The sequence below is a fragment of the Megalopta genalis genome, chromosome 3 (assembly GCF_051020955.1).
Source record: "Megalopta genalis isolate 19385.01 chromosome 3, iyMegGena1_principal, whole genome shotgun sequence".
NCBI classification, from domain to species: Eukaryota; Metazoa; Arthropoda; class Insecta; order Hymenoptera; family Halictidae; genus Megalopta; species Megalopta genalis.
This window is the reverse complement of record NC_135015.1, coordinates 29,121,462-29,149,317: the sequence shown is the minus strand read 5'-3', so window position 1 is coordinate 29,149,317 and position 27,856 is coordinate 29,121,462. Positions and strand designations below refer to the sequence as shown.

At 35.2% G+C, this 27,856-nt stretch overlaps 1 protein-coding gene across 1 annotated transcript in view; it reads right to left on the bottom strand.

Moving 5' to 3' along the window:
* Positions 1–9,593: 9,593 nt before the first annotated feature.
* The window catches only part of galene (potassium two pore domain channel subfamily K member galene), a 38,596-nt gene continuing 20,333 nt past the window's right edge, over positions 9,594–27,856 (bottom strand). Inside the window, exons 4-11 of the mRNA XM_033473632.2 lie at positions 21,832–21,958; positions 20,386–20,487; positions 20,193–20,315; positions 18,763–18,911; positions 16,871–17,023; positions 15,135–15,380; positions 13,621–13,896; positions 9,594–10,269 (exon numbers count right to left, since the gene is read on the bottom strand). Of these exons, the coding sequence (XP_033329523.2) occupies positions 9,950–10,269; positions 13,621–13,896; positions 15,135–15,380; positions 16,871–17,023; positions 18,763–18,911; positions 20,193–20,315; positions 20,386–20,487; positions 21,832–21,958 (1,496 nt within the window). The 3' untranslated portion in view covers positions 9,594–9,949. The remainder of the gene's footprint in view (positions 10,270–13,620; positions 13,897–15,134; positions 15,381–16,870; positions 17,024–18,762; positions 18,912–20,192; positions 20,316–20,385; positions 20,488–21,831; positions 21,959–27,856) is intronic.

Sequence of the window (27,856 nt, the reverse complement as noted above, 5' to 3'; positions counted from 1 at the left end):
TTCAGAATACTTTCATTCTATTTTTGACGTATTGACATTATTAAGCGAAAAAGTACGTTTTCATCTAATGTCTGCTCTTTACAGTTGACATAGAAACAATTTATTTTGCACAGAGATCTGCAGCCTGTCCATAACTTTACTAAAATAAATTAAACGAATACGTGTAAATAATATGAACAGTTTCGAATAATTTGGAGAAAGAGGACACTTTGGAGTTGTCTGGTCGCATTTCAAGTAAACAAATTGTAGAAACAAAAACATAGTAGATCGTAACCTATATGTTCAATTAACTATTGGCGAACAGATTGTTCATCGTGGGGATATTTTTATGAAATGACTTTTGTCCGAGTATTCGGGGTAAACGTTCCGCCATGCGTTGTGACGACGCAAAAATCCCGAGCGTATAAAAGCAACCGAACTGCTGCCGACGTCCCCCGCGGTGTCACGGTTTTTTCGAATATGAATAAAATCACAGAAAATACAGGCGATGGTCCTCGCAAACAAGCGAAACCGAAATTTTCGGAAAACGCGCCGCGACGCCCCCGGCTGCGACGACGTGCTCGTCGACGAAATTCGCAGTAAGGTGATTTCTCGCGTGTAAAAATAAACGGAAACTGTTATACTTCTTTTCCGAACTCGCGACGATTCCGTTTTTCCCAGAAAGATTTCCTTTGGACTAGGTGGTTCCGAAAACTCGAGACGGATCAGACGAGTTTTCGCTAAGATATAAAACTTGGAAGTCAAAAGCGCGTAAATAAGATTGTTATTATTAATATTAATATTATTATTATTATTATTATTATTATTATTATTATTATTATTATTATGTATTGCGTGCCATTGGAAACTGTTAAACTTTTATTTCAAACATTTTCCAGTATCATGCAACGGTTTGCAAGGTATTTGACCGGATCGATCTAAATGGGTCACCCTGTATGTTCCGGAAGCAGTTAGCTAGCCTGTAAATTAACCCATCAACTGCCAAATTTTGTTTAAAATTTCTAACGGGAAAAGTTATGTATATGCACAAAAAGTTGTGTAACAATATAATTTATATTCAACTTATGTATTGTTGTTAAAATATTTTATATTTTTTAAAAAGTCCCAAATGGGAATTGCGGCAGGTTGCATGAATAAAAAAGAAAAGAAAAAATTTTTTGTATTCTATGAAAATCAAAAGACTGATTAAGAAACACATAGTTACTATAACCTCTAAATTACGTATTTATATATGGTATTTAATTGTAATATAAAAACCAAACCAAAAATATTATGCTTCAAATATGATAATTTCTTTTTGTGTTCAACTTACAGATGATTCCCAAATTTATTCACTTGTTGAAAAGAAACGAAACACAAAATACATACCGTCTGCTATAAACAATATTGACTGATATGTATAAAATGACATTAAACTGTCAAATGCACCTGATATATTATATGGTGTGCGTAAAGTTCCAAAATCCCCAAATGGAAATCGTGACAGTTAATGGGTAAATGCGACTTGTTGGAGAAAATAACGCCAGGATCGGTAGGGTCATTGACCTGTATAGAGATACCTTTGCTAATAGCATACAGTAACTAGCATAACTGAATCAATGAACACAAGATTTGCCATGGATATAGAAGAATAACCAAAAATAAACGTTATAGTTATTTTTATCACAGTTAGAAGTAAAATGAGAAATTTTATCAATAATTCATGTCATCTTGTTTAGGAATGACGAGAATACTAGATGAACCTTGTGTTGCACAAAGTTCAATGCTTGGCAATGTTTAATTTATTAATTAAATATTGTTCTTGTTATCGTCTATTGTTCTTGTCATTCCTAAACAAGAAGACATAACCTTGTTATAGGATTTGAAATTTATGAGAGTACGTTAGTTACTTAAATTATTATCGTGCACAGTTATTGAGGCTCAGTAATCAGGGTGACAGCACAGTATTCAGATAGACAGCAGAGTAACCGAGGCACAGTAATTGAATTTTATAGGTTATAGACACACGGTAACTATCTCCAGAGCTTCTTTTTTCCTGTAATATTCAAAGAACCCTCGATACTTGTTTCATGAATAAATTCACATCGACGAAAGGAACTTGAAAATTTGCTTTCAAGTTCATAAGAAATGTCATTCAAATCGCTAAAGCTTTGCTCGGTGGAGAAAACTCCCGAAGGCTGCCAACAGGGCACTGTTGGAATTGGCTCTTCTACCCTACGTGAGAAGATAAAAATATATTTACAGTCCATTTACTATTTGAAAAATCCATTTATCCCCAGGCCTGGTCCCAAAAGCGATTGCTAGCAGGAGAATCTCCAGAGGGGTTGCATCCAGCATGCGAGGGATCGGTGGATCCGAGGGGTTAAAGCTCGCGGAAAGTATTTCGTTGGCGTCATAAAAAATCCAGACCCACGCGGAGACAGAAGCAAAGTAGGCGACTAAATTCGAGGATTTCTGCGTTTTCCAAAGCCTCACCTGACGTGCTCCGGGCAACGATAACTTCATCCCCTTCTACTACACAATTCAGACTAGTTTTCTCTTATCAACGAGATAAAGCCTGTTCTTTCTCTCTCTCTCTTCTTCTCTCTCGCTCACTCTCTCTCTCTCTCTCTCTCTCTTTCTCTAGAGTAACATCCTGGATCCTCCAGTGGATAAATGAATAGGAAGAGAGGGCGGAATGCTAAAAAGGGCCAGTCCGGTTGCAGAGGAGAGGGCGCGGAGTCAGATTATAAGGTGACCGGTGACCCGTCCTCGATCGAAAATTACAGTGGCGCGTTTTAATGGGAAACGTCTCGGTATCGCGGTCCTTTCTGCTTCCGTGGATAATATCGCAGCCAGAGGGGGGTCTCTGGTATCGACTCCGTCACGGTTCCGCGGAGAATCGGAATCGCGTAGCCGGGCCTCGGCTTAACGAAATCTATTGTCGAACCGTTTACGATCCCGGACCCGTCGAATCAAGAATTCCGCGGCCGAAAACTTTTATCGTCCATTTTCTGTAGCGGCTCGTGGGAGGCCGGCTAACCCCTTTCCTCCCTCCACCCCCCTCTCCCACTAGTCTCTTATATCCGGCGAGCTTCCGGCACCGCCTTCGAGATCGATTGTTCCGTGCCGGGCCGCGACATTTCCGAAACGAGATTTCCCTCGTGGCCCACAGACAGTCTCTAAACATAGACGAGGCGGGGGCGACCCTGTCCGTTTCGACACCGTCAGAACAGACGTGCGGCCAGCGACGACCACGTGTCGGCACGTGGTGCACGCCTCGTCCGGCTAACGACACGTCCGGGCTTCTTCCTCTTGTAGATCATCGTCGGCCGCGCGCACGTGGCCAGCCGCAATTGGCTGCAGCTCGTTAATCTTCCTTCTTTCGCTGGATTAGTCTCGCTTGGACGGCGAAGCTGGCGGTTTAGTTTATCCAATTTATGCTGTCTTATCTGTGCGTTGTGCTTATCTGTGATTGCACCGCGGTTTTTGTGGATCCGTCGCGATAATTGGTACACGAAACACGGAACAGTTCGATTATGTCGGTTGTTAAATTGATTCGAGACGTCCGAGCTTCGTCTTTTTATAGATCATCGGTCACGTGCACGCGTTAATGTTTGTTCTTTCACTGGAGTTTGGTTTCTTTTGAAATGTTGAACGATTAAGTTAATTCTCCAATTTATGCTATTGTGATTGCACTGCGGTTTTTGTGGATCCGTCGCGATAATTGGCACACGAAACACGGAACAGTTCGATTATGTCGGTTGTTAAATTGATTCGAGACGTCCGAGCTTCTTCTTTTTATAGGTCATCGGTCACGTGCACGCGTTAATGTTTGTTATTTCACTGGAGTTTGGTTTCTTTTGAAATGTTGAACGATGAAGCTAGTTCTCCAATTTATGCTATCTTATCTGTGGGTTGCTATTGTGATTGCACTGCGGTTTTTGTGGATCCGTCGCGATAATTGGTACCCGAAACACGGAACTGTTCAGTCATGTCAGTTAAATTGATTTATTATAAATTTATCGTCAAATTGATTCGAGACGTTCGAGCTTCTTCTTTTTATAGATCATCGGTCACGTGCACGTGATCATCGGAATTGGTCGCGTTAATGTTTCTTCTTTCACTGGATTTTAGTTTCTTTTGAAATGTTGAACGATGAAGCTAGTTCTCTAGTTTATGCTGTCTTATCTGTGCGTTGCAATTATGATTGGATTCCAGTTTTTGTGGATTCGTCGCGATAATTGGTACACGAAACATGGAACAGATCAATCATGTCAGTTATCGTTAAATTGATTCGAGACGTTCGAGCTTCTTCTTTTTATAGATCATCGGTCACGTGCACGTGGTCATCGGAATTGGTGGCGTTAATGTTTCTTCTTTCACTGGATTTTAGTTTCTTTTGAAATGTTGAACGATGAAGCTAGTTCTCCAGTTTATGCTGTCTTATCTGTGCGTTGCAATTGCGATTGAACTGCGGTTTTTGTGGATCCGTCGCGAAAATTGGTAGACGAAATACGAAAAAGTTCGTCATTTATCGTTAAATTGATTCAAAGTTGGAATAAATGTCTACTCGTCTACTCGATTTAGCAGACATTTCTGGCGATTACTTATTTTGGGACGTGTCACAGTGTTGCGATTCGAGATACTAATTGAACAAGACGCTCTTTTTATATTAATTGTGCCATGTGTCTTTGTAGTTTTATTGCAACAAATGAACATATTTATTGCTTCGTATGTACCGTATTTATTAACAATTCCGTGATATAACATCTTTTTGTCAAATAGATATATTAATATTGATTGAAAAGTAATAAAATAAGGTAGAATAAAATAAAATTGTATCAAATTAAATTAAAATAAATTAAATTAAATTGTATTATATTAAATTAAGTTATATTAAAAATAAATGTATTATAAACCTTCATTCGTAGAACTAAATTCTTCTACATTAGATAAAATGGCGTTTTTATCACACAAATTATCAATCTATATAAAAATAATAACAAATTTATATATTTTTTAGTTTTATATATTTCCATATATTGTTTATATATATTATTATTAATATTATTAAAGAATATTATAGAATATTTATTTCATTAACGCGATTGTCTTTCATAAAATTGTTCCAAACGTCGAAAAATCGCCTTCGTCATGCAGCGATCGCTGTTACTAAAAGCATCAATATTTCCGCATATTAACGTTCACATGGCAAGAAAGATTAAAGTCTGCTCCAATTAGAGCAACATTTATTGTCCATTTACTGCTGTTTGTATATTGCAAGATTAACCTAACTAACCAAAATAATTCACGCAATGAATTGAACCAATGAAATATACTTTCGCTGCTAGTTTGCGTTATAAACATTTATTTGAAATGATAAAGCAGTGTAAATTATAAAAATGCAAAACTTATTCCAATAACATCAATTGCTGTTAATTAATGTTCATTTGTGTCGGTAAAACCGACTTTAGGAGTAATACAGACAGGGAATCATTGATAAACATCGTACGACGAGCATCTGTTCCTCACGAAATTAAGTTTTGCCCGCCTAATTAGCATTTGATCGCAACACCGTGCGTCCGCATGGATTTCGCACGCAACCGTCGAGCGTCCGTTACGAAGTATTTCACTTCGAGAACGACGAAATGACGAAGAAATAAATTGCTTGTTCGCGAACGGATCGAATCCCTGCGTTTTCACGAGAGGTCGTCGGTAAACTTGTCCACATTTTCCTCGGCTCTCTCCCGCCCGATTATTTAAACACCGAACGGCATCCAAGTATAATTACATTCGACATCGCGGGACCGCTCGATTAACTGTTCGAACGTTGAATGAGATTCCTCAATGAGATTCCTCTCGGCGAGTATTCCTCTCGAGTGGAGTTGCATCTGGTTCCCTGAATGAAAACGCCTCGGCGCATCCTCGTTCCGCAGCGAACGCATTTTCCGGCCGGCGCCGCCGCGCCGTTCCGAAATATTTCCTTGAAGTATTTCGCAGAAAGTTCAGGATTAATGCCGGGATTGGTCATTCCGTGAGACGACTCGAACCATCCGAGAGAAGTAAGTGTCTTCGCGTTTCTCTTTGGGCCTTTAAACCGGCCAGATTGAAAATCTCGAGGCGTTATTAAATATAAAGACGCTTTGATGAACGGACGAAAGATTGAAGAATCGGCTGAAGATCGAAGTTCAAACAACAGGTTGATCTCTTCACCGTTATTAACGAGTTTGAGCGGTCTAAGAGAGCTCGAGGACTCGTCTTCTTTCTCCTTTGCGGCTCGCGGCTAGCAGTGCCGCGATAGCATTCGAAAAATGCGGAGACGCGGAAGGAACATCGAGGAACCGAGTGCCATAAGCAGGCTGCGGATTATTATGGGAAATTAAAATTGTTCGCGTCGATCGCAGAAAATAGAAACTAAATAGCAAGTTCATTCATTTTTTCATCATTTCAACAGTTTGAAAACAACGGATCGACGTTTTGAAATTGCTTGAATCGTTCTGCTAGTTTTAATTGCGACCACCCAATTTTACCATAAATTCGCAGTCTAATCTAACGGTGAAAATATTTCCCACAGAAATCATTCTCTTCTTTCCGGGTCTCCTCGCACTCTTCGCACCTAAGTTTTAAACTGTCAACGCACCATTTCACGATCGGACGATTATAAAATGAAAAAAGAAACGTGGTAAAGTCACATGAAAGTAACTAGCGAACTTTGTCCATACACTTTTCAGCAGCTTTAAAAGCTTTCGAAACTATTGTTCCTTCGTTGTCCCGGTTCTTCGAGACACGATTACAAATGTCGCAGAAACATCGCCGAGGAAGAACGATCGTTACGGAGAAAAAAAAAACACTGAACACCCTATCCTCGCTTGGTTTCAGCCACGTTCGAGCGTGTTCCCTCGAGATGGACGGTTTTCTCGCGAGCCGCGGCGGATAATTGCGTGAAAACGAGCCGCTTCCTCGAAGCTGGTCCGCGCACTGATTCCATAGCGACTTCGTTCGACACAGTGACTGAAAATAGCGCGTGACTAAAAATAATCTGATCCAAGCTAACCGTCCCTGACCAGATTCCGACTTCCTGGACACCCGGTAGATAAGGAAATCGCCGGGGATCCGGGACTCCGGGAGACGCCGGATTTATGACGGGTCGGAGGCAGGAAATACCTGGGTTTCGACGGTTATCGCGGTGTGACGCCGTCGGTTTTTATCTCTGCCTAATTCGGGCCTGATAAGCTAGCTGATCAATGGTTTCTTCATTCAAATTTAATATAATTGATTTTAGATAGGGACAAACTTTATATCAGTTAAAATATATATATTTTTGTTATAAATTTAGTTTATAATGAGATTTTAATATGTTCAGTTAAAAATATTTGTTCTAGTTTTAATATAAATTTGGATTATGAATTTTAGTTAAATTTCGATATAAATTTATATTACGATTGTTTTTTTTATATGAATTTAATATAATTGATTTTATGTGTGGGTAACATTATCGATTATAATACATTTTTATTACGAAAGTTCGTAATGAAATTTTAATATAAATTTATGTAAAAACTTTTATTGCTGTATTTCATTATATATTAAGATTACGGATTTTAATTAAATTTCGATATAAATTTATATTACAATTGACATTTAACATAAATTTAACACAATTGATTTTAGATGTAGGTAACATTATCGATTATGATAAATTTTTATTATAAATTTAGTCCGTAATTAAATTTCAATACAAATTTCAATACAAATTTTGATTGGAATTATTTTATTGTTTAAGATTATGAATTTTAACTAAATTTCAATATTTTATATTACAATGGATTTTTAATATCAATTTAATGTAACTGATTTTAAGTATGGGTAAAATTATCAATTATAATACATTTTAATTATAAAATATCACTAAAACATTACGTTCTATATAATTTCAACGAACGAAATAATTTAACAGATTCGTTATGTAGTTACAATTAGTTAAACAAAACAGGAAATCACTGTTTTTGTGTTGATCGTTAATCAGTGTTCCAATCGACCAAGGTTACGATGTAACGTCTTTGTTCCAGTGTAATTGCCTGTTTGATTTACATATGTACTTTAGTTTTATTAAATGGCGCGTGGTTACAGAAAATCGTAATATACAATGTGTCATGTAACTGGTGATGCAGCCGGATAGAGGCTGACTCTACGTCGGAAATAGTCAAATAACAAAAGGCGGAAACATACCGAACACAATAACAGACAATATAGTTTAAAAAATTACTGGCAGACATTTTATTTTGAAAATTCCTGCTACAGGAAATAAATCAAAACCACGAAGAAGTTGTGTAATGTAGTGTAAAACACCATACATTTTTGTCTTTATTCTAACGTAGAAGATTTTACGTGAAAAGTGTTTTAAAATATATGACACAGCATTAAATTACTCAGGTAAAAAAACTAATTATTTTATATTATAAATTATGTAATTTCGTCGATTATGTGATTTCATTAATAATTTTTCATTGAGGGGTATTCTAGCGAGAACCTACGAATAATTCGATTTTCTCTTACAGTTTTTTTTTGTAAAACATAGCATTAAAAATTCTAACCACTGTGTACAGTGAGTATGATATTCATAACATGAATGATCATTGCTGGGCAAGACTTTAAATGTACTTTTCTCGAAAGTATGTTTTCTAAAACAGCGACCATGATCTCTCAAAATCCATGATATTTGAAAACGTCGCCATTTTTTCAATTTTCGACCATTTTCATTCGTTCTAGAATGTGCTACAGCCGAGCTCATGCTAATTAATAATCTCACATGTAGGATATCATTCAAGGTTATTTTCGAACAAGGTTTTGTTTCGAACTGGATTATGTTCCAAAAAACACAATGCTACAAATAACTTTTGTTAAACCAAAGAATTTTTGAATGTGCTCGAAAACATGTATAAATTATCCTTGTAAATGTAACTGCAAGAGATGTTATAATAGTACCATCGTAAAAAAATTCCAACGAAATGTAAGCAAAAACGCTATTTACACTAGAATAACCCCTTGACCCTAGAACGACCCTCTTCTATTTTTTGGCATAAGTAACATTGTGGGGTTGCAGACAACCAGAAATTATATCTTAATAATTAAAATATTATTTATTATTTTCAAAACATAATAAAACATATATCATATATTATATATTATATATTATTACATATTATATTATTATTATATATTATTGTATATTATTATTATGTATTACCTATTGTAGGTTGCATAATATATTTATATATTATATAATTTATATATATATATATATATATATATATATATATATATATATATATATATATTAATATTAATATAATAATATATATATTAATTTATATTATTATTTATATTATAATATTATATTATATATTATTATATATATATTATATATAATAATATATAATAAATAATAATATAAATTATATTATATATAAATATATATTAATATATATGTATATATAATAATATAAATTAAATTATATTATATTATAATCAATTATATAAATATTATAATTATATATATATATATTATTATATGTATATTATATATTATATTTATTATTTCTTATATCAATATTTTAGCATTTATTTACACGTCCCCAGATAACATAAAAATGTCGCGTGACCGTCGTCAAGCCCAAGGGGTCGTTCCAGGGTTAACCCAGCTATGATAGATGGAGCAAAGCTACATGTGAATTACGCGTCGTCCATGATGGGTTAATGGAGCGACGCATTGGGACAATTGTACCTGAAGTGGTAGTCGCGAGATCCGTGATTTCGGCGGATCCGAGGAGTTCCAGTGTCAGCGAATCTCGTAAATACAGTCTCGACGGGATAAACCGAGCAGTCCCGAAAGGCTGCGTGGGCGTCGGCAGGTGGTATAGAACGGAGGGTGTTGTCGGTAAATAAAAGAAATTCGGGGCGTGGCGGGCTACGCGACGGAGATTCCGCGAGCGTTCCTCGGCATCGAGTGACATCGAGGGGTATCGAGGACATAGTCCTCGAGCTCGTTGTCGACTTCGTCGTTGTATTCAGCGTCGTACGCGTCGTAGTCGTCGGGTTCTTCCTCGTCGTCACTCTCTTTGATGATGCCGAGGCTCTTCGCGACGTTCTTCACGTTGTTGATGACCTCCTCTTGCACCAGATTAAAGCTCATCGCCAACAGAGCGATCCCAAATAACAGGTACAACGAGCAAACCGCGATACCTCTGTGCGCGTCGAGCTTGTACGCCGGGACGAAGTCTCCGAACCCTGGAACGCCATAAATCAACCGTGCCTTTTACGACCTGCACCCGATTCGCATAACCGGTATAAATACTGATCGCTCGCAGACATCGGGTTTGTCTCAGTTTCATTGGGCTATTTGTTTGTCGAGTATTGCACTTTCTCGTTTCGCGTAAACCGTGGCTGTAGACTGCGGATTTTACGTACGGAAACGTCCAAGAACTGCGTCAGGGAAAATGATCGAAGTGAGATATCATCTTCTAGCTGGGGTGAATGTGCCAGTTACTGTGCCCTTAACTAGTTAACTGTGTCGATCTATTTTTAAGATATCTATGTATTTTGTACGCGTTTTATCGATCACACCGGGTGCAATTTCTTTCGGCAAGTTGCTCCAGAATTATTCTAAAATATGCGAAATTTATTTTAAAAAAATTAATAATTAAAATTTTATTTATGATGTCCAACACACGTCGTCTACAACTAAGAGTTGTATAACCAGAATCGGCTATTATTCGAATTGTTCCGAAGAAATACTTATCGAAAATAACTATCCGAATGGATTCCTTTTAGTCGAACATTTTATTCGAACAACAATTATTTATTATTTTTTCATAAATTATTCTATCTATTTATTTGAATAAAAAAATATTTATTCAGAATTATGCAAATAGTTCGTTCGAATAGAGATTGTACAATTATGCAAATAATTTGTTCGAATTAGAGATTGTACAATTATGCAAATAATTTGTTCGAATAGAGATTGTACAATTATGCAAATAATTTGTTTGAATAGAGATTGTACAATTACTGAAATAATTTGTTTGAATAGAGATTGTACAATTACCGAAATAATTTGTTCGAATAGAGATTGTACAATTATGCAAATAATTGCTTTGAAGAGAGATTGAAAAATGATTCGAATAATAATGCGAATTATTTATATTCTATCGTTTTTATTCTATCAATTTTGACTGTATCTCGTGTAAATTTGTAAATTTTGTTGAAAAAGTAACAAATGAATATGAGAAACACCGATGCAAGAAGTTACGTAATTAGCTTATAAAAAAGTACTCCCCCCGCCCCCTCAAAAAATAAACGCGTTCTAGAGAAATGTCAATTAAATTGCTAAAGTTGTTTTAGCAGCGAAAACTCCTGGAGTTTCATCAGGGATGTCCTGATGTCAACAGGGCACGGTAATTGGCTCCTCAAAATGAAAAGTTTCCTGAATTTTTATATTGTTTAATAAACGTTTGTTGCAAGTGAAAATATTATTACAAACTACAATTATAAAATATCTGCTTATCAAAAATAAACTTTCGAATTCTAAAATAAAGAATTTTCTGAATTTCTATATTGTTCAAGCAGCAGATATTATTGCGAATCATCATAATACATTAATCTATAACAAATTTATTTATGAATAAATAACTTATAAAACTTACAAAACTGAAAATAATACTCACGCAAATTGTGCGAATTTAGTAAAACGTAGAAAAATTCAATGTTAATTTGATTATCTCTGCAATATGTGGTGCGATCAAGAAGAAACCAGACTCTCTGTATATATGTATCTCGATGTCGGTGTCGGATAACGTTTAATAGCTTTGGATCTCAGTTCTGAATGCCCTTGCGCTTCAGTACGCCACGTGCCGCCGAGCAGAGAACACAGCCACGTGAGCTAAGAGCAATTTAGTGGAAGTATGATTGTGTGGTTCTAGAATATTTAAATGCACACAGCTTTTCTAACGCGAAAATATTTAGTGGAAAACAAGACGACGGTCATTCCATACTCTCTTTATTCACCAGATTCAGCACCTTGTGACTTCTTCTTCTTCTTCTTCTTCTTCTCATTTCCGAAAATGAAGTCGAAGCTCGAGGAACGACGCGACGCGCAGTGGGGCTAAATGAAGAGGTTGCGACAAAATCAAAGAACTTTTGATAGGAACGGGATAAAGCGACGCAGTTTTTTCTACGTTAAAGCTGAAATGTTGTAGAACAAGGGAAAAATAGAGAGCATGTGGTGTGAATATTTTTTAATAGTGAAAATTTACGTTCAACTTGAAATATTCCAACAGAATTGTGATTTATGCAATATCATGTACGTTTGGATTTTTTAAGGACATGTCATACATAATTTCCCGTAGATTTTAACGCGCTGATTTCAAATTTGGTTGCCACCTCAGGATTTTGAAAAAAAAGCCGCCGGGATATCAAATTATTTTGATGAAAAAATTACGATTTCGTCAGCTTTCTCACTTAAATCGATTTTTTTTCGAAATCCTGAAGTGGTAGACCTATTTTGCGATCGGATTTGAAATCAGCGTGTCAAAATCTATGGGAAATGATGTATAACATGTCATGAGAAAATCAAAATTTGAATAACACTGGATAAATCACAATTTGGTTGGAATACTTCAAGTTTATCAATTTTCAAGGTTAAAAAATGTTCATACTACATTCTGTATATCTTTCCCTCGTTCGACAACATTTCAGCTTTAATGTAAAAAAAAACTGCATCGTTTTCTCTCATTGCTAATCAAAAGTTCTTTGATTTTGGCACTTTTTCTCTTAGACCCTTAATGGAAAAATGATTTCCAAAAAAGCGTTTGAGACGTTCAGATCGCTGCATTAATGCAGAAGAGAACACTATGAAGTGGTCGGAAGCTAAATTTAGATTCGTTGAGTAATAACATTTTTCTAAACGCAATCCGGCTTCCTTTTTGATTGCGCCACGTAGCGAGTCTACACAGGGTAATCTAAAATTATGGTACTTTCGGGAAATGGCGGATTTTCGAGATCATTTCAAGCAATTTTTTCCTTAGCGAAAATACAATCCGTAGCTTCGTTTGCGAGTTATTAACGAAAAACGGTGACCAATGAGCGGCGAGATCAGCTGGTTCGTTGCTTGGACCGCCTCGCGCCAGCAAAGCTCGCCTCTCATTGGCCAGTGTCTTTTTTCGTTAATAACTCGCAAACGAAGCCGCGGATTGCATTTTCGCAAAGGAAAAAGTTACTCCAAATGACCTCAGGAATCCCTTATTCCCCGGAATTGTCATAATTTTAGGACACCCTATAGAAACCCGTGCACAGTAAATTCTCCCTAATTAAACCTCAGCTTGTACACAAAAATGGACAATTTGGGGAGAGGAGATACGATTACTCGAGCCTTGCGGCTCGTTTTTATGGTTGTTGGCAATCGGTAAATAATCTGAGGGGGAATAAAAAAGACTAATAATAAACCTTAGGGAGAATAAAAAAAAGACTAATAATAAACCTAATAATACTAAATCTTAGGGAGAATTTACTGTACTCTCGCATAAAGATCCACAGTCTACGGGGGATCAAAAGATTGAGAAATAATTGCATGTGTCAGCATACCAATGGTGGTGAGCGTGATGAAGCAGAAGTAAGCGGAATCGAGGAAGGGCCATTGTTCCCAGGCGCTGAAGAGGAACGCACCGCCGAATATGTAACTGACCACGAGGAACACGCACAGCCAAATGGGCACCGGTTTTATCGGCTGTCTGTCGTCTTCCGTGGTCGTATAGTACTCGTAGTCCGAATCAAAATCGTCGGCGTAATATTGCCTGTGAATAGGGAGACCCGTGGCTGGCATTATGTCCGCGGGCAGTGCGTCCCGCCTGTACGAACGAGCTGAAAAAGGAACTTCATAAAACATACAGGCGCTGTTAAAATCGATGGTCAACCCTTTGTGCTTGGTACAATAGCCTGGGCGCTATACGAACCATAAAGCATTTACAAATGTTGTCTCTAAATTCAACTTTTCGGACGTGAAACAGCTTCGCACTGTACAGGCCGTTTCATAATTAAACGACTCCACTGTTTATACGTGAAAAATTGTCACATACATGTATGTGGGCGACGAAATGATTTGCTCAGATTTAAGAACTATTTTGTACGCTAATTATCATGCCTTTCCGATTGTTGAAAATATAATTGAAAACAGTATAACTGTGCTTTTTTATTTTAATTTGATTAAATAGTGTATTTTGCTTTTATGAAAGTTTTGAGGTGGTAGTCGTGATAATCGAAATGTTTATTTGAATTTTTATATTGAGAGACAATTTCTGTGTGTGTGTGTGTGTGTGTGTGTGTGTGTGTGTGTGTGTGTGTGTGATATCATTTCTTCTTTTTTGTCAATATTTACGCGATGGCTGACAAATTCTACAAATTATTTGTAGAATCATTTTTATTAGGATCCAAAAAATATAAGAATGTTGAAAATATATAATAATTGATTTTATGAAACTTAACCTTTCAATTTTAATTTGATTAAATATAATAGTGATTTCGTGTAACTTAATGTTTCGATTTCACAATTTGATTAAATAGTATACTTTACTTTTATAAAACTTTTGAGATGGGAGTCGTGACAATCAAATTGTTCATTTGAATTTTGACAATTTTTCTTTTTGTCAAAAGAATGATGTCAATATTTTCGCGATGGCTGACAAATTATTCGCCAAATCATCTTTTTCAAATTTTAAAATTAATTTCTACGCTAATTTGTTATAACTTCCTAATTATATTAGGATCCGAAAAATGTAAGATCTAAAATCAAAATATAATTGATTTCATAGAACTTAACTTTTCAATTTTAATTTCATCAAATAAAATTCTTTACTTTTATGACATTTTTGCGGCAAAAGTCGAGCTGTTAATTTGAAATTTGACGCTGAGAATTTCAAAGACCATTTTTCCATTTCTCTGTCGAAGAAATAATATCAATCTTTACGGGATGGCTAACGAATTATTTGGCGGATCATTTGCATTGGAAGTGCAAATTTGGGTTCGCAAAATTGCATTTTGGGTTCGCAGCGAGTTGACCACGTGTTATGCACCGTGCAGTATATTAATTTTTATAGCCTCACCAACAGGATAATTGCTTCTATAACGCCTGACTCTAGAGGCAGGATGTCTCCTCCAGTTTTCCATTTCCGCGTAAGTAGAGGACGGTCGCAGGGGTGCCGCTAGGTTCGTTTTGTAGTTCGTGGTGGCACCCTCGACAGACAGACACCTTCTTGGCAGCGACCTTGAGTTATACGAGGCTTGCTTCTCGACATGGTCGCCGTTTTCTATCACTTCCGCTTCTTGCAGTTTCCTCGAGTTATCGTTTACTGTTTCCACAAAACATTACTTCACAGGACAATCGGTCCGGGCAGCATTAAATGTAATTAATCAGCGATTGTTTAATATATTATTATTATTATTATTGCAGTTTCTATACAAAAAGCAAAAAAGGCAAAAAGTATTCGAACACCTTTCAAAATGTAGTGATTTCTTAAAAACTGGACTGAATGACTTATCATCAAAATCTTTTATTTATTTATTCGTAGAAAATTAGTTTCTTTTTATTCTTAGAGAAAAGTATAATGATTTTTGTATTTGCATTTATTATATGCATTTTATAATTGAATCACTGTTTTTGCAAAATTTGCTGACTTTTCATCAAAATCTTTTATTTATTTATTCGTAGAAAATTAGTTATTTTTTATTTTTAAAGAAAAGTATAATGATTTTTGTATTTGCATTTATTATATGCATTTTATAATTGAATCACTGTTTTTGCAAAATTTGCTGACTTTTCATCAAAATCTTTTATTTATTTATTTGTAGAAAATTAGTTATTTTTTATTTTTAAAGAAAAGTATAATGATTTTTGTATTTACATTTATTATATGCTTTTTATAATTGAATCACAGTTCTTGAAAAATTTGCTCCGATTTTCTGGCAGGTATAGCGAGTCAAAAAAGTATTCGCACACCTTCTAAAACGGAATATAACTTTTTTATGGTTGGTCCGAACAATCTGAACTGTTTTAAGATGTTGGACGAATTAGTTTACTGTAGAATGACTAAAATAATTTTTGTTAACTTTGCCATCACTTCGAGTAAAAGAAATGAAGAACTTTCGTTCATTAACTTTTTTATCTGAGCCTATAAGGAAAATTTAACAAATGCATTTTTTATTTCAGACTCGATAGCTTGTATGCATGTTAAAAAATTCGTCGAAATCGATTTATTGCTGTTTTCGCGAACTTTAATTGTTAACAGCTGATAGCAACGTGAACCGATTTCGATTGAAATTATCAAAATGCACAGAAATCACCGAGATCTACAAAACGTATTTAAAAAGTTTTATTTCATCGGCTCAGATAAAAAAGTGAATTAATTAAAATCATTCAGCTCGCTCTTAAAAAAAGTTATTCAGTTTTAAAAGATGTTCAAGTACTTTCCGTCAGCAGGGTTGTATCTCGAAACTAAGTATTTTCTTCTGGTTTCAATGCAACTCTTAATATTTCAATACAGTTTTTACTTCATCTTAATTCTCCTGCAAATCAACGCATATTAACCATAAAAGGACTTGCACCATAATTGTTGTTATAGTATGGTCTTCGAATCTTATCTCTCCTTTTAAAGGACTTTGCGGAAGATTCGAAGGAATTTCTTATTTTCAAACGAATTTTCCATGAAATTCTAAACAATTTCTTCCGCGCTTTATCGTCCGAGTACCTTCGCTTGTAAAATATTTCTACTTGGCCCGTTCATGACAAAACCCGGCGAGGAAATAAAATAAAAAGGAAAGACGGCAATCGGAAACTATTTACCTCCGTTCCTCGCGGAAGTTTGCCATTGTTGCAACTCGTTCTCCAGGTCGTTCAGAGCGTATTTGTTGCACAGGACCGGGGAACGATCCGTGTCGTTGGGCGCACGGTTCATTAACAATCGTCTGTCCAGCGATTGTGTCATCTTGGGGCCGGCTGAATGCAATCGTTAATTAGAGAGAGAGAGAGAGAAAGCCATTCTTTTACCGAGAAAAACTGCGCGGCACGATCTTAGTTCTTATCTCTCTCCCGTTTCCTCGCAATGTTCATCGTTCCAGCAACGAAAACGAAACGTACAAATATTCTGCAGTCTTCGGTTATTCTTTTATTCGGACATGCGATTGTTATAATTCAGCGTCAACGAACCGTGGCAAAATTTTTAATCGAGCCGCGCCATTTTCTCTGAGAAAAATTGCGCAGATGTACAATCCCGTGTCATCGAATTACCGCCACACGCGAGGATCCAGATTTCTAGCTGCGATCCCGTGTTATAAATTGCACGTGATCTTCGATTGTCTACAAATTTTATTATCGAACTGAAATGCAAGGCATTCGGTTTATGTTTTACTGTCGCTGAATCTGATATTGTGAAAGCGTTACTCAGAGCGTGTTTATATTTTTGGCCCGGCAATTCATTCGACATGAATCCGACAAAATATACACAAAAAATACGCATCAAACAAAAAATATTCGAAATTTTTAACTTTTAAAAATTCATTGTTAAGCTAATCCATTATAATCTTTTTAATTTGACTAAGATTCGCGAGCGATAAGAATGTTAACACTTTGAATCAAATAAGCACAGTTTAAAAAAAAAAATGTATCATTATTATGTTATTACAAAATTCGTTCTATTCATATTGTTAATAATAATACACTATTATTTTAAATAACTAATTTATTACTAATATGTGCTATGCACTAATAGTGCACAATTGAAAAAAATGTATCACAATTACAGTATTTGTCTGTTTAATTGTTAAAAATTAATTTGTGTGTGTGTGTACACTAATCGATTGTAATTCCTTAATTTTATTAGGATTCGCAAGAGATAAGGACGTTGAAAAAAGTAATTAATGTCATATCACTTTGCATTGAAATTTTGATTTAATTGGATTTTATGAAGAAATACTGTGCTGTCTCCCTGAATACTGTGCTTCAGCTACTGTGCTCCCCCCTACGAATACTAAGTCTCAATAACTGTGCATAATACAAGTTTAATACTTAACATACGTTTATAAATTTTATATTCTATAAAAAAAATTTAATATAATAATAAGCCATTTTAAAAGTTCACACTAGAGATGATTGCTATAATAAAATTCCATATTTACAATTCTCCTCTTTCAAAATATGACAGAGATAATTTGAGATTTGAGGTTACATTGGTCTATCCCGTGGTAAACAGCACAGTAATTAACTCAACGAGTGAAAAATAGGTTCAATTACTGTGCAGAGTAAATAAACTACTGAAGTTGAAACTAGAAACTAATACAGTCAACGTTGTGATATAGATCGATTTATTTTACCGAATATTGATCTTTATTCGTTCAGTATTTTCTTAATCTTTTTCATAAGCTTTACAGAAAATTTCGCGAATTGAAATAATTTTTGTGGTATTTTAAGAGCTTCCGTATTTTACATATATTTAATTTTAACAAATAAATAATTAGTTGAATTTAAATTAAAAATTTTGATATGTGTTATATGATAAATACGAAGGTAATTATGCTTGAAAATAAGCAAAAAGGAACCGTAATTGGCTACTCCACAGTAACTGGCTCCACTACCCTAATTCGATGGCACGGGATTGCATGTAGTTCCTCCATCTTTCTCGGTCCGTAAAATTGTTGTGATATTCCGAGTAACGGAGAAATATGGGAATATTCGAGTACCTGCAGTTGTTCTCGGCGGCTCGACAGGCAGATCCGAGTATCGGGAAATCGTTGCGGATTTGAATCCTATATTTGGGCTGAGGCTTCCTGGGGGCTGATAAAGATTCAGACGCTTCTGCTCCATGTCCTCGTAGCGCCGGGAATTGTACCTCCATTTGAATAAAAAGGGACATTTAGAGGCATGTGGCAGAATTCATAATTTCGCACATTTTTCAGAATTTAACAACGACCAAATTTAACCAAACAAAAATGATTTGGTGTACAGTATCGGGTACTATGGTAAAATGGAAAGCAAATTTATAACAGGAAAAACGAATAGCAAAATGTATTTGGAAATAATTATGGAACAAATAATATAGAATTGCCGGAGGGAAGTATATTTTTCAGCAGCATAAATAAAATCAATTGAAACTAATTTTATTTATCAAATAAATAAAAGTCACGTCGATTTTAAAGTATGCTATTTTTTGTTCGTCGCTAACTGTGCTTCACAAAAGTGAGAAGACCGAATTTATTTAGAATTTATAAAGGTTTTATTATAAAACTTGCTCCAATAATATAACTTATTCAAGCGTTTTCCACGAAAGATTCTCGAAACTTTGCAGAATTGCAAAATAAGAAAGCGGTCACTTTGACCGCGGTAGGTTTAGTGTTAAATAGTTAAATCATTAAATGTATATAATAAATAGTAAATTATTAAATTAAATGTTTAAACATTAAATGAAATAATATTTCCAAATAGTATTTACTTGTGCAAATATCTCAAATTATATGAATAAAAATTATGCAAATATTGAGTTGGCAACTAAGTAATTGCCGATTTCAGTTATAGATGTCTCTCACTCCCATTTTTATGATATCTGAAAATGTTATATTATAAAATTATTATTATTATTATTATTATTATGTTATTTTTTATTATCCATGAATGTTAGCAACTGGACAAATTGAATGCAGCGGTCAAGGAAAAGCGACCAGAATTGGTCAACCGTAAAGATGTCATTTTCCAGCAGGATAATGCTAGGCCGCACACGTCTTTGTCCACTCGGCAAAAATTGATGGACATTGGTTGGGAATTGATGTTACACCCACTATATAGCCCTGATCTCGCGCCATCGGATTACCACTTATTTCGATCCCTGGACAACTCCCTTCGTGGTAAAACTTTTAATGACGATGACGCTGTAAAATCTCACTTAACTCAGTTTTTGGCCGAAAAGGATCGGACTTTCTACGAGCGTGGAATTTTCAAGTTGTCAGAGAGATGGCGAAAGGTCATCGAACAAAATGGAAAATACATTACAGATTAAACTTCATTCCAAGTAAAAAAAATTTTTTATTTCATTGAACAAATCGGCAATTACTTAGTTGCCAACCCAATAGTTTGATAGCTGGGCCGAGAAGATTCTTCTAATTTGAAGATGACATACTTGCTGTCCACGTCGGAGAACGAGGACCTAGTCATACAATCGGACAGCCCGAGCGCCGAATCTGCGGATCTCTGGCTGATCCTTACGGACCGTCGAAAGCCGCCTCTACTTCCGCCATACCGTCTACCGGAAATTCAGCCTCGTTACACTACGTGTATATCGATCTCAGATTACCCACTTTGACGATAGTTACCCTGGCTGCCGCACAGAATAGGATCTGCCGAAATGGGGCCTCGGTCGCCTCTTCTTCGGCGGCTTTGTGCACACGTAGCAGCAGACTCTCCAATAAAGGAACCTGGAATATGGCAATAACTTCAATCAAAATTATAATAACGCCTCGTTCGTACAGCCAAACGTACGGAAAGGAATATCCAGCTGAAAATTGGCTACCGTCAAACGTGCGGAAAAAGGGTTACGTACGGTTCGAATCATAATTTCTTAAATTAAATGAAATGTAAAGTATCGAATATTTCTAGGTGTTATAAAAGAACGTACAAATTGATATTTATTTTATTATATTGGGTCGTTCGGAAACTTGTTTCGTTTTTCAAAAAAAATTCCGTTTTGCGAAGTTAGTAAATATATTTATATTGTTATATATTTTGTTATGTTATTACATATTTATATTATAATTGTTTTATATATATTAAATATATTCAGTATTTTGCTAGAATTTCCTTTCAAAACGGGATTTTTACGGGATATTTAACATTTCAAAGCTGCCAGCAAAATTTAAAAAAATTTGTCTGTTTTTTATTTAAAAATTGTCTTTCATTTTCTCGCGAAAAAAAAACGAAACAATTATCCGTACGATCCAATACGTCATACTAATTTCTCGCATGGACAGAATAGAATAAAAATTGTTATCATATGACACCTGAGAAATGGCATAACTCGGTTAACCCTATCAGGCTTAAGGAAGGGTGAAACAACGTCCACAGAATTTTAAATATGTTTTATCGTTCTAACAATGTACTTTTATGAATTATTTATACTTTATTTTTGCATTAACAGGTATCTAAATGTATTATTCAGCAGTTTTGTATAAATAAATATATGTACCACGAAAAAAGAATATTCATAGCACCCTTTTCCTTACATCGATACAAAATAATCCTCCCTTAAGTAGACCTTGAACCTTAACGCTATTTCTACCGAAAGTGTCATAACACACTTTTTAATCATTTCTATTTAACACTATTTATAACCTCAATTATTTACAACCCTAACTTTTATAACCTTAACGCTATTTCTACCGAAGGAATTAAAGAACATTTTTTAATAATTTTCAAGAATAATTGTTTCCTATGCTGAATATTTTCTATGTTGCTATAGTCGTCACAAAATTAATTCGGTAAATTGTGAAATAAATTAAATAAAATAAATATCAGTAAAAATAGTGTTAAGCGTCCCAGTGCTATTACATTTAATATTAAATATTCAAATAGTTGCACCAGTACACATGAAATAATAGTCAGCATAAAATACCCTATTAAAAAGTTAAAAAATATTTTTTTTTCTGAAGAAGAAAATTTTACGTAGAATAAATCGTGCATTTGTTAATAAAATATCGTTCGGTGGAATATTCGCTGCAAAGAATAACTGGCGATTAATCTTGGTTCCAGAGGCATTAATTTACCTGAAACTCGACGCCATGATGTCTCCAATGTTGGAGAGGCAGAGCAGCATCAGGGGTATCCCCAAGATGGCGTAAAATATGGTCACGACTTTCCCGTTCTTGGTCTTCGGAGCGATGTGGCCGTACCCTGTCGACCGAGCACGCTCGATTACCCTTGCGTAATTTCCCGGTTGCGTAAAGTGTGGTTAATTGTCGAGTGCGTCTCGGACCGGGAATTTAAATGAGGCGCCTTTGGGGAAAGTCAACGACCCTTCTGCAATTTTGTTGGACGAAAGAATTCCTCTGGCAGTCCGCTTTGAAACCCCCGCCCAGAAATGGCTCCATAGAACACGAAATATTTCACGCTACTCCGCATCGACCGCTCTTCAGCATTCCATTCTTCTAAACGTTTCATATTTTACACAACGAATTTCGTTTTCCTGTAATGCATTTCTAAGGACGACCTGTTCCCGCGCAGATTAATGGAACCCGCTTTTCACAATTTGAACATCGGTGCCACGTACACGTGACTTCGCGGACATTTGAATTATAAAAATCGATTCAGCGCAGTTTTTTCACAAACGTTATTATAATTATATTATTAACGAAAAATCATTAATACTAGTATAATTTTAAATTCGTTGTACAAAAACGCATTATAATGTTTTACTAAACGTATTATAATTATATTATTAACGAAAACAATTAAGTATTTTATTCTATTCTATTTGATTTTGGTTTGTTTCATTTTCTTGCTTTATTTTGCCTATTTTATTTCATTGAATTATATATTAATATATAATAAAAATATTTTATTATTGAAATATATATTAATTTGGAAATATAATTTTAATATAATTTAATATAACAGTTCAATAGAATTAACTTTGAAATAAGTTTCGAAAATTTTGATCCTTTTCATATTTATTGAATTTTCTGTAATTGTCCTAACGCTTTTGGAAGGGGGGGAACAAGATATTAAATTTTAAGTAGAACTATATAAATCTACGCTGATCCGAAACCTAATAGTTAACGAGATTTTGAGATAAGTCGATCGGGGAATAGGAAACCCGAGGCATCGTCAGAGAAGTTCTTCACTGACTAAAATCTTGTTAACTATGAAGTTTAGGATCAACGTAGATTTATACTTTTCTACTTAGAGTTTAACATTCTTTCGACCTATGATGTGAAAAATATACTTTTCTCAATTTGGAAAAAGGATGATGACGAACTTTCGAAAACTATGCTTCGTACAAAAAATATAAATACGACACATCTCACCTCCCCCCCCTTAAAACTCTAGAACTTTTATATGCTTTAATAATTCTTAATTGGATGCAGAATTTAAAAGTTACGTGACTCACCCTGTAAGTGAATATAATAACTATTATTATTATTATAGTATCGAAAAATAATATTAGGTCTACCGGAAAGTTCTGTCCGTTTTCGAATTGAAATATAACACAATTTTCATACATTTAATAATATTTATTGTAGAATATGCTTTCCATCGTTACTTATGACTTCTTGCCAGCGTGATGGCAACTTGTAAATGCCATTTTTAAAAGATGATTTATCTTTAGAGGCGAAGAACTCAGCTAGTGCTTGGTTGACATCAGCTTCAGTTTTGAATTTTTTTCCTGTAAAAAGTTTTGCAAAGAGAGAAACAAGTGATAATCGGAGGGTGCTAGGTCTGGGGAGTATGGTGGGTGCGACAGAATTTCCCAGCCTAGCTCTGCGATTTTCTGACGAGTCGCCAAAGCAGCATGTGGTCTGGCATTATCATCGGTAGCCATGTTTTCACGATCGCGTCTCGCTTAATAATGACATGAGACATCTTTGTTTCAGTTTATTTAGGAGAGTACATGTGTGTAAGTGCAATGATAAAGAGAGATAGTCATATATGTCTCAAATCAACATGTGCATATGGATTGAAACTTGAAGTGACACTATCGGTCAGAACTTTCCGGTAGAGACCTAATATGATATATTATTATTATATCGAGATCGTCAATCAAGACATTACTATAACTCTCCATCTTTTCAAGGGCACAGTAACTCGCTCAAAAATTGTTTTGTATATTTAAATTATGAAAATATTCGTGCTTATACAGGGTGCTTCACTAAAACTGTTGCAGAGAAATATCCTCGTTAACGATACTAAAAAATGCTAGTTAATCACCCTGTATGCTTAAATTACGGAGAAATATATAATATTATATAAAAATGTATGTCTCGATCTTTTATAGTAGTTGACAATCGGTAACTATAAAAACGAGCCGCAAGGCTCGAATAATCGTGTCTCCTCTTTCCAAATCGTCCATTTTTGTGCGCAATCTCAGCGCGAATTAGTAAGAAATGACTGTAATTTTTTTACGTATATAGCTTCTCTATGCTAACGTTATTTATTAAATAATTAAGTTATTATATAATTAGTTAGATTACAGTAGTTAGTTTATTATATAGTTAGATTATTATATAATTAGGGAGAAATTACTGTAATTCCTTGATTGACGATTTTTCTGGATACACTATAATAATATCTTATATTATTTTTCGATACTACAACAATAATAATAATGATAGTAATAATAATAATAATAATGATAGTAATTTCATTCATATACAGTGTGAGTCTCATGTAACTTTTAAATTATTCATCCAATTAAGAATTATCGAATATAAAAGTTCTAGAGTTTTGAAAAGGGAAAAGGTGATGTCATATTTATATTTTTTTAAATTGAAAGGTATATTTTTTATAGGTCGAAAGAATGTTAAACTTAAAGTAGAAAAGTATAAATCTATTGCGTCTCGTTTTTATATTTACCGATTGTGGACAACTATAAAAACGTGCCGTAATCTGAGCGCGAATTAGGGAGAAGTTACTGTACTTTTAATCGTCGAGACAGCGTCGATTTCCTATTTCATCGATCTCTAGGTCACTGCGGCGTTGAAGAGGAGCCGCTACTATATATTTTTGGTAGAGACAAGTACCTGGCCTTGATTCCCAGAAGGTAAACGCCCTCAGAACCGTTTCGAAGCACCGTCGGGAAGGTGCGATAGTGTAGTGTGTAAATTACTAAGCAAACGAAACTGGCGAGGTCCGTGAGAGGCGTCGAAGCAAGGTCAATATTCGGAAGTGGCATCGAGGTCTAGCGATTTCGCAACGACCTTCGCAAGACGTTCTCCGCGTCTCGCAGAATCATCGGCTTAGTCTGGGTCAAGGTCGCCGGGATTCCACCATCGAGTGGTTATTGCGATTAGCATAATCCTACATCCGCCCGGTTGCAAGTTCCTAATCGGCCGATATATCCGATGCTGCAACCTCTCAGTTGCAATCCGATGACATAATCGCCGAAACCAAATAAACATTATCCTTCGGATCAGTGTACATCCGATTATAAGAAGATTTTATGTATTTATAATTTCTAAACGATGTCATTCGACGTAATGCTTCTAATTTACTCTTCCGACGATGGAGGAGCACGTTACGTCGAGATTTAGTTTCGTTAAACTGAAGATGTTGATGCACTGATTCGAACTTATTAAAATGATTAAAGAAAGAAAAAAAATTAAGTGTTTGGCTCCTATGTTCACATTTCTAGTGATACTTGAACAAAAACTTAACAAAATATCACATTTGTATATTTCTATTTTCTATTATCATTAATATAGAAATATACTAATATAATATTATAGTATATATATGTATACATATAGTATATTATATATACTTATATTGATCGATTTTTCGGGCCAAATGAGCAGTTTAATCGACAGCTGACACGTGTCCAAAATGTCGAGAAATGGATTTTTTACGGAAACAATAAATCAGGAATCTTTTATTTCCCGATTGTGAGTGTCTTTTGCGATATACTCTGTACATCAAAATAGAACATAAATTATCAATTTTGAAAAGAATCGCAAGAAATCATCCGAGGCTGACAGATCAGGAAAGCTGCTAAAAAAATGTTGTTCGATGTTGATCTTTCAGTTCTAGTTTCGACAATGCATATTGCGATAAGGTGAGGGACACCGAGGTGCCTACAATTCGTCACGTTGAAAGAGTCTAAGTCGCCGAAAGAATGGTAAGAAGGCTGCGATTGAAACTTCAATACCGTCTCTTCCCTCGCTTCGGAAGTTTCTGGCAAGCTTGCACTATAAAAGTTTTCGAAATTTCGAATTTTCCATACTTTGTATACCGGATGGCCCGTAGGAAGACCTATTTCTCAAGAATTAATGGTTGGATGGAGTAATTTAACGACTCGGGGAAAAAAGTGAACGGTGAAAAACGGACAAGATAGACTGTATCCGGCGGATAAGGACCGATCGATCGGGCACAAAAGCAGAGCGGATGTTCGACCGGCCAGTCTGATTTCGGAATGCAACTCGGTCACGCGTTATGCATCTCTGGTGCATCCTCCTTGCGCCAGTGATAAGTCTGCCTGAACGCGTGCATCGCCATTTTAGCAACCAAACAACCATTAACCTCGGCACCCTTAATAGCCGTTCCATTTGCGTCATGTAATTGTCAATGTGGCAACGAACAATATCTTTTTGTACGTTTAATATTGTTTAGCTGAGTTGAACGATACCGTACAGTGATTCGCCCTCAAAATTGGCCACACGATTGTTTAAAGTTTACGGTGTGCAATGAAATACGAAATGTCAATTTATTTTTACAAAATTTTTTATAGATAAATTTTATAGATAAATACAAAATTTTTTAAGATATTAACAATTAACGCTATTTTTATCGATATTTTGTATTACAGAATTTACCGAATTAATTTTGTAATGATTAGAGCAAAAGTCGAGAAGCAATTACATAGAAAATAGAAGACATAGCAAATAATTTTTATTAAAAATTATTGAAAGACGTCCTTAAACTCTTTGTACTCGAGTGACGACTCCAAGGCGCCATTAAAAACTGTTGCGTCGTGTTTACAAATAATTTGATTAACTTATTTTACACAAATAAGTTCTCTACAAATTTATTTATGTTTAAAGAATTGTTAAAAGCGTGACTGTTGCATGAATCACAAAACTCAATTTCATGTGTATGAAATGCACTAGGTTATGAAAGAAAAACCATGGGTCAAAAAAACTATTTTAAATTTTGCCTTAATTTGGCATCGAGTGCAAAGGGTTAACCCCTTTTGTAAAACTAGAATTAAACAGAAATGATTAAAAGGTGTCCGTTTTGGTAAAAACGATGTTAATGTTCGATACATTTAGAAACAATTTCATCGTTTCGGATGTCTTTCATTGCAAATAAAAAGCATGAAAAAATATTATATGATCTTTAACAAACAAGTGATAACTAAAATATGTTCGACAAGTAACTCGCAGTGAACTTCGGCCGCGTAACATTACACAAAATAATTACTTTATTTATTCGTCATTTTATCGAGTCCTAAGAAAGACGACACGAATTTTCCTTGAAAACTACATTCTCCATGTTTGATCCGCGGCAATGGGACTTAGATTAATTAGCTTGCTGGCCGTGTAGTGGCACGAGTAAACTCGTCACCGTCACGCAACAGTATCACAGAACAACTTTCTTGCGTTCTTTAACCGAGAATTCCCCGGTTTAATGATTCACGAGGGAAAACCCCATACCGATTACTTTTTAACCGTATCTAGGTGAACATCTGCAGCGTCTTTCGACGAGAGCTACCGATAGTGTTCTGCAAACAACACACGTTTAAAACTAAAAAATTGTACAAATATTTATTGTAACTTTTGGTTCGATCGTTTACGATTATATATAAAACATAATAAAACAGCCAAATAACCATCTAAATTATTTTCTTGCACAGAATCAACCGAAAATTTTTCTAAATTTTGTACATCCTCGCGGAATGGCTATTGAACCTCTTCAATGACCCTACAATGACCCAATGACCTCTTCAAACACCCTTCGGATGTTATCTTTCAATTCATCGGTGGTTTATGGATTATTGCTAAACACTCTGTTTTGTTTTATACCTACATTTAAAGTTGTAACAATATTGAGAATTATTGTTATTGATCTGAATGAAAT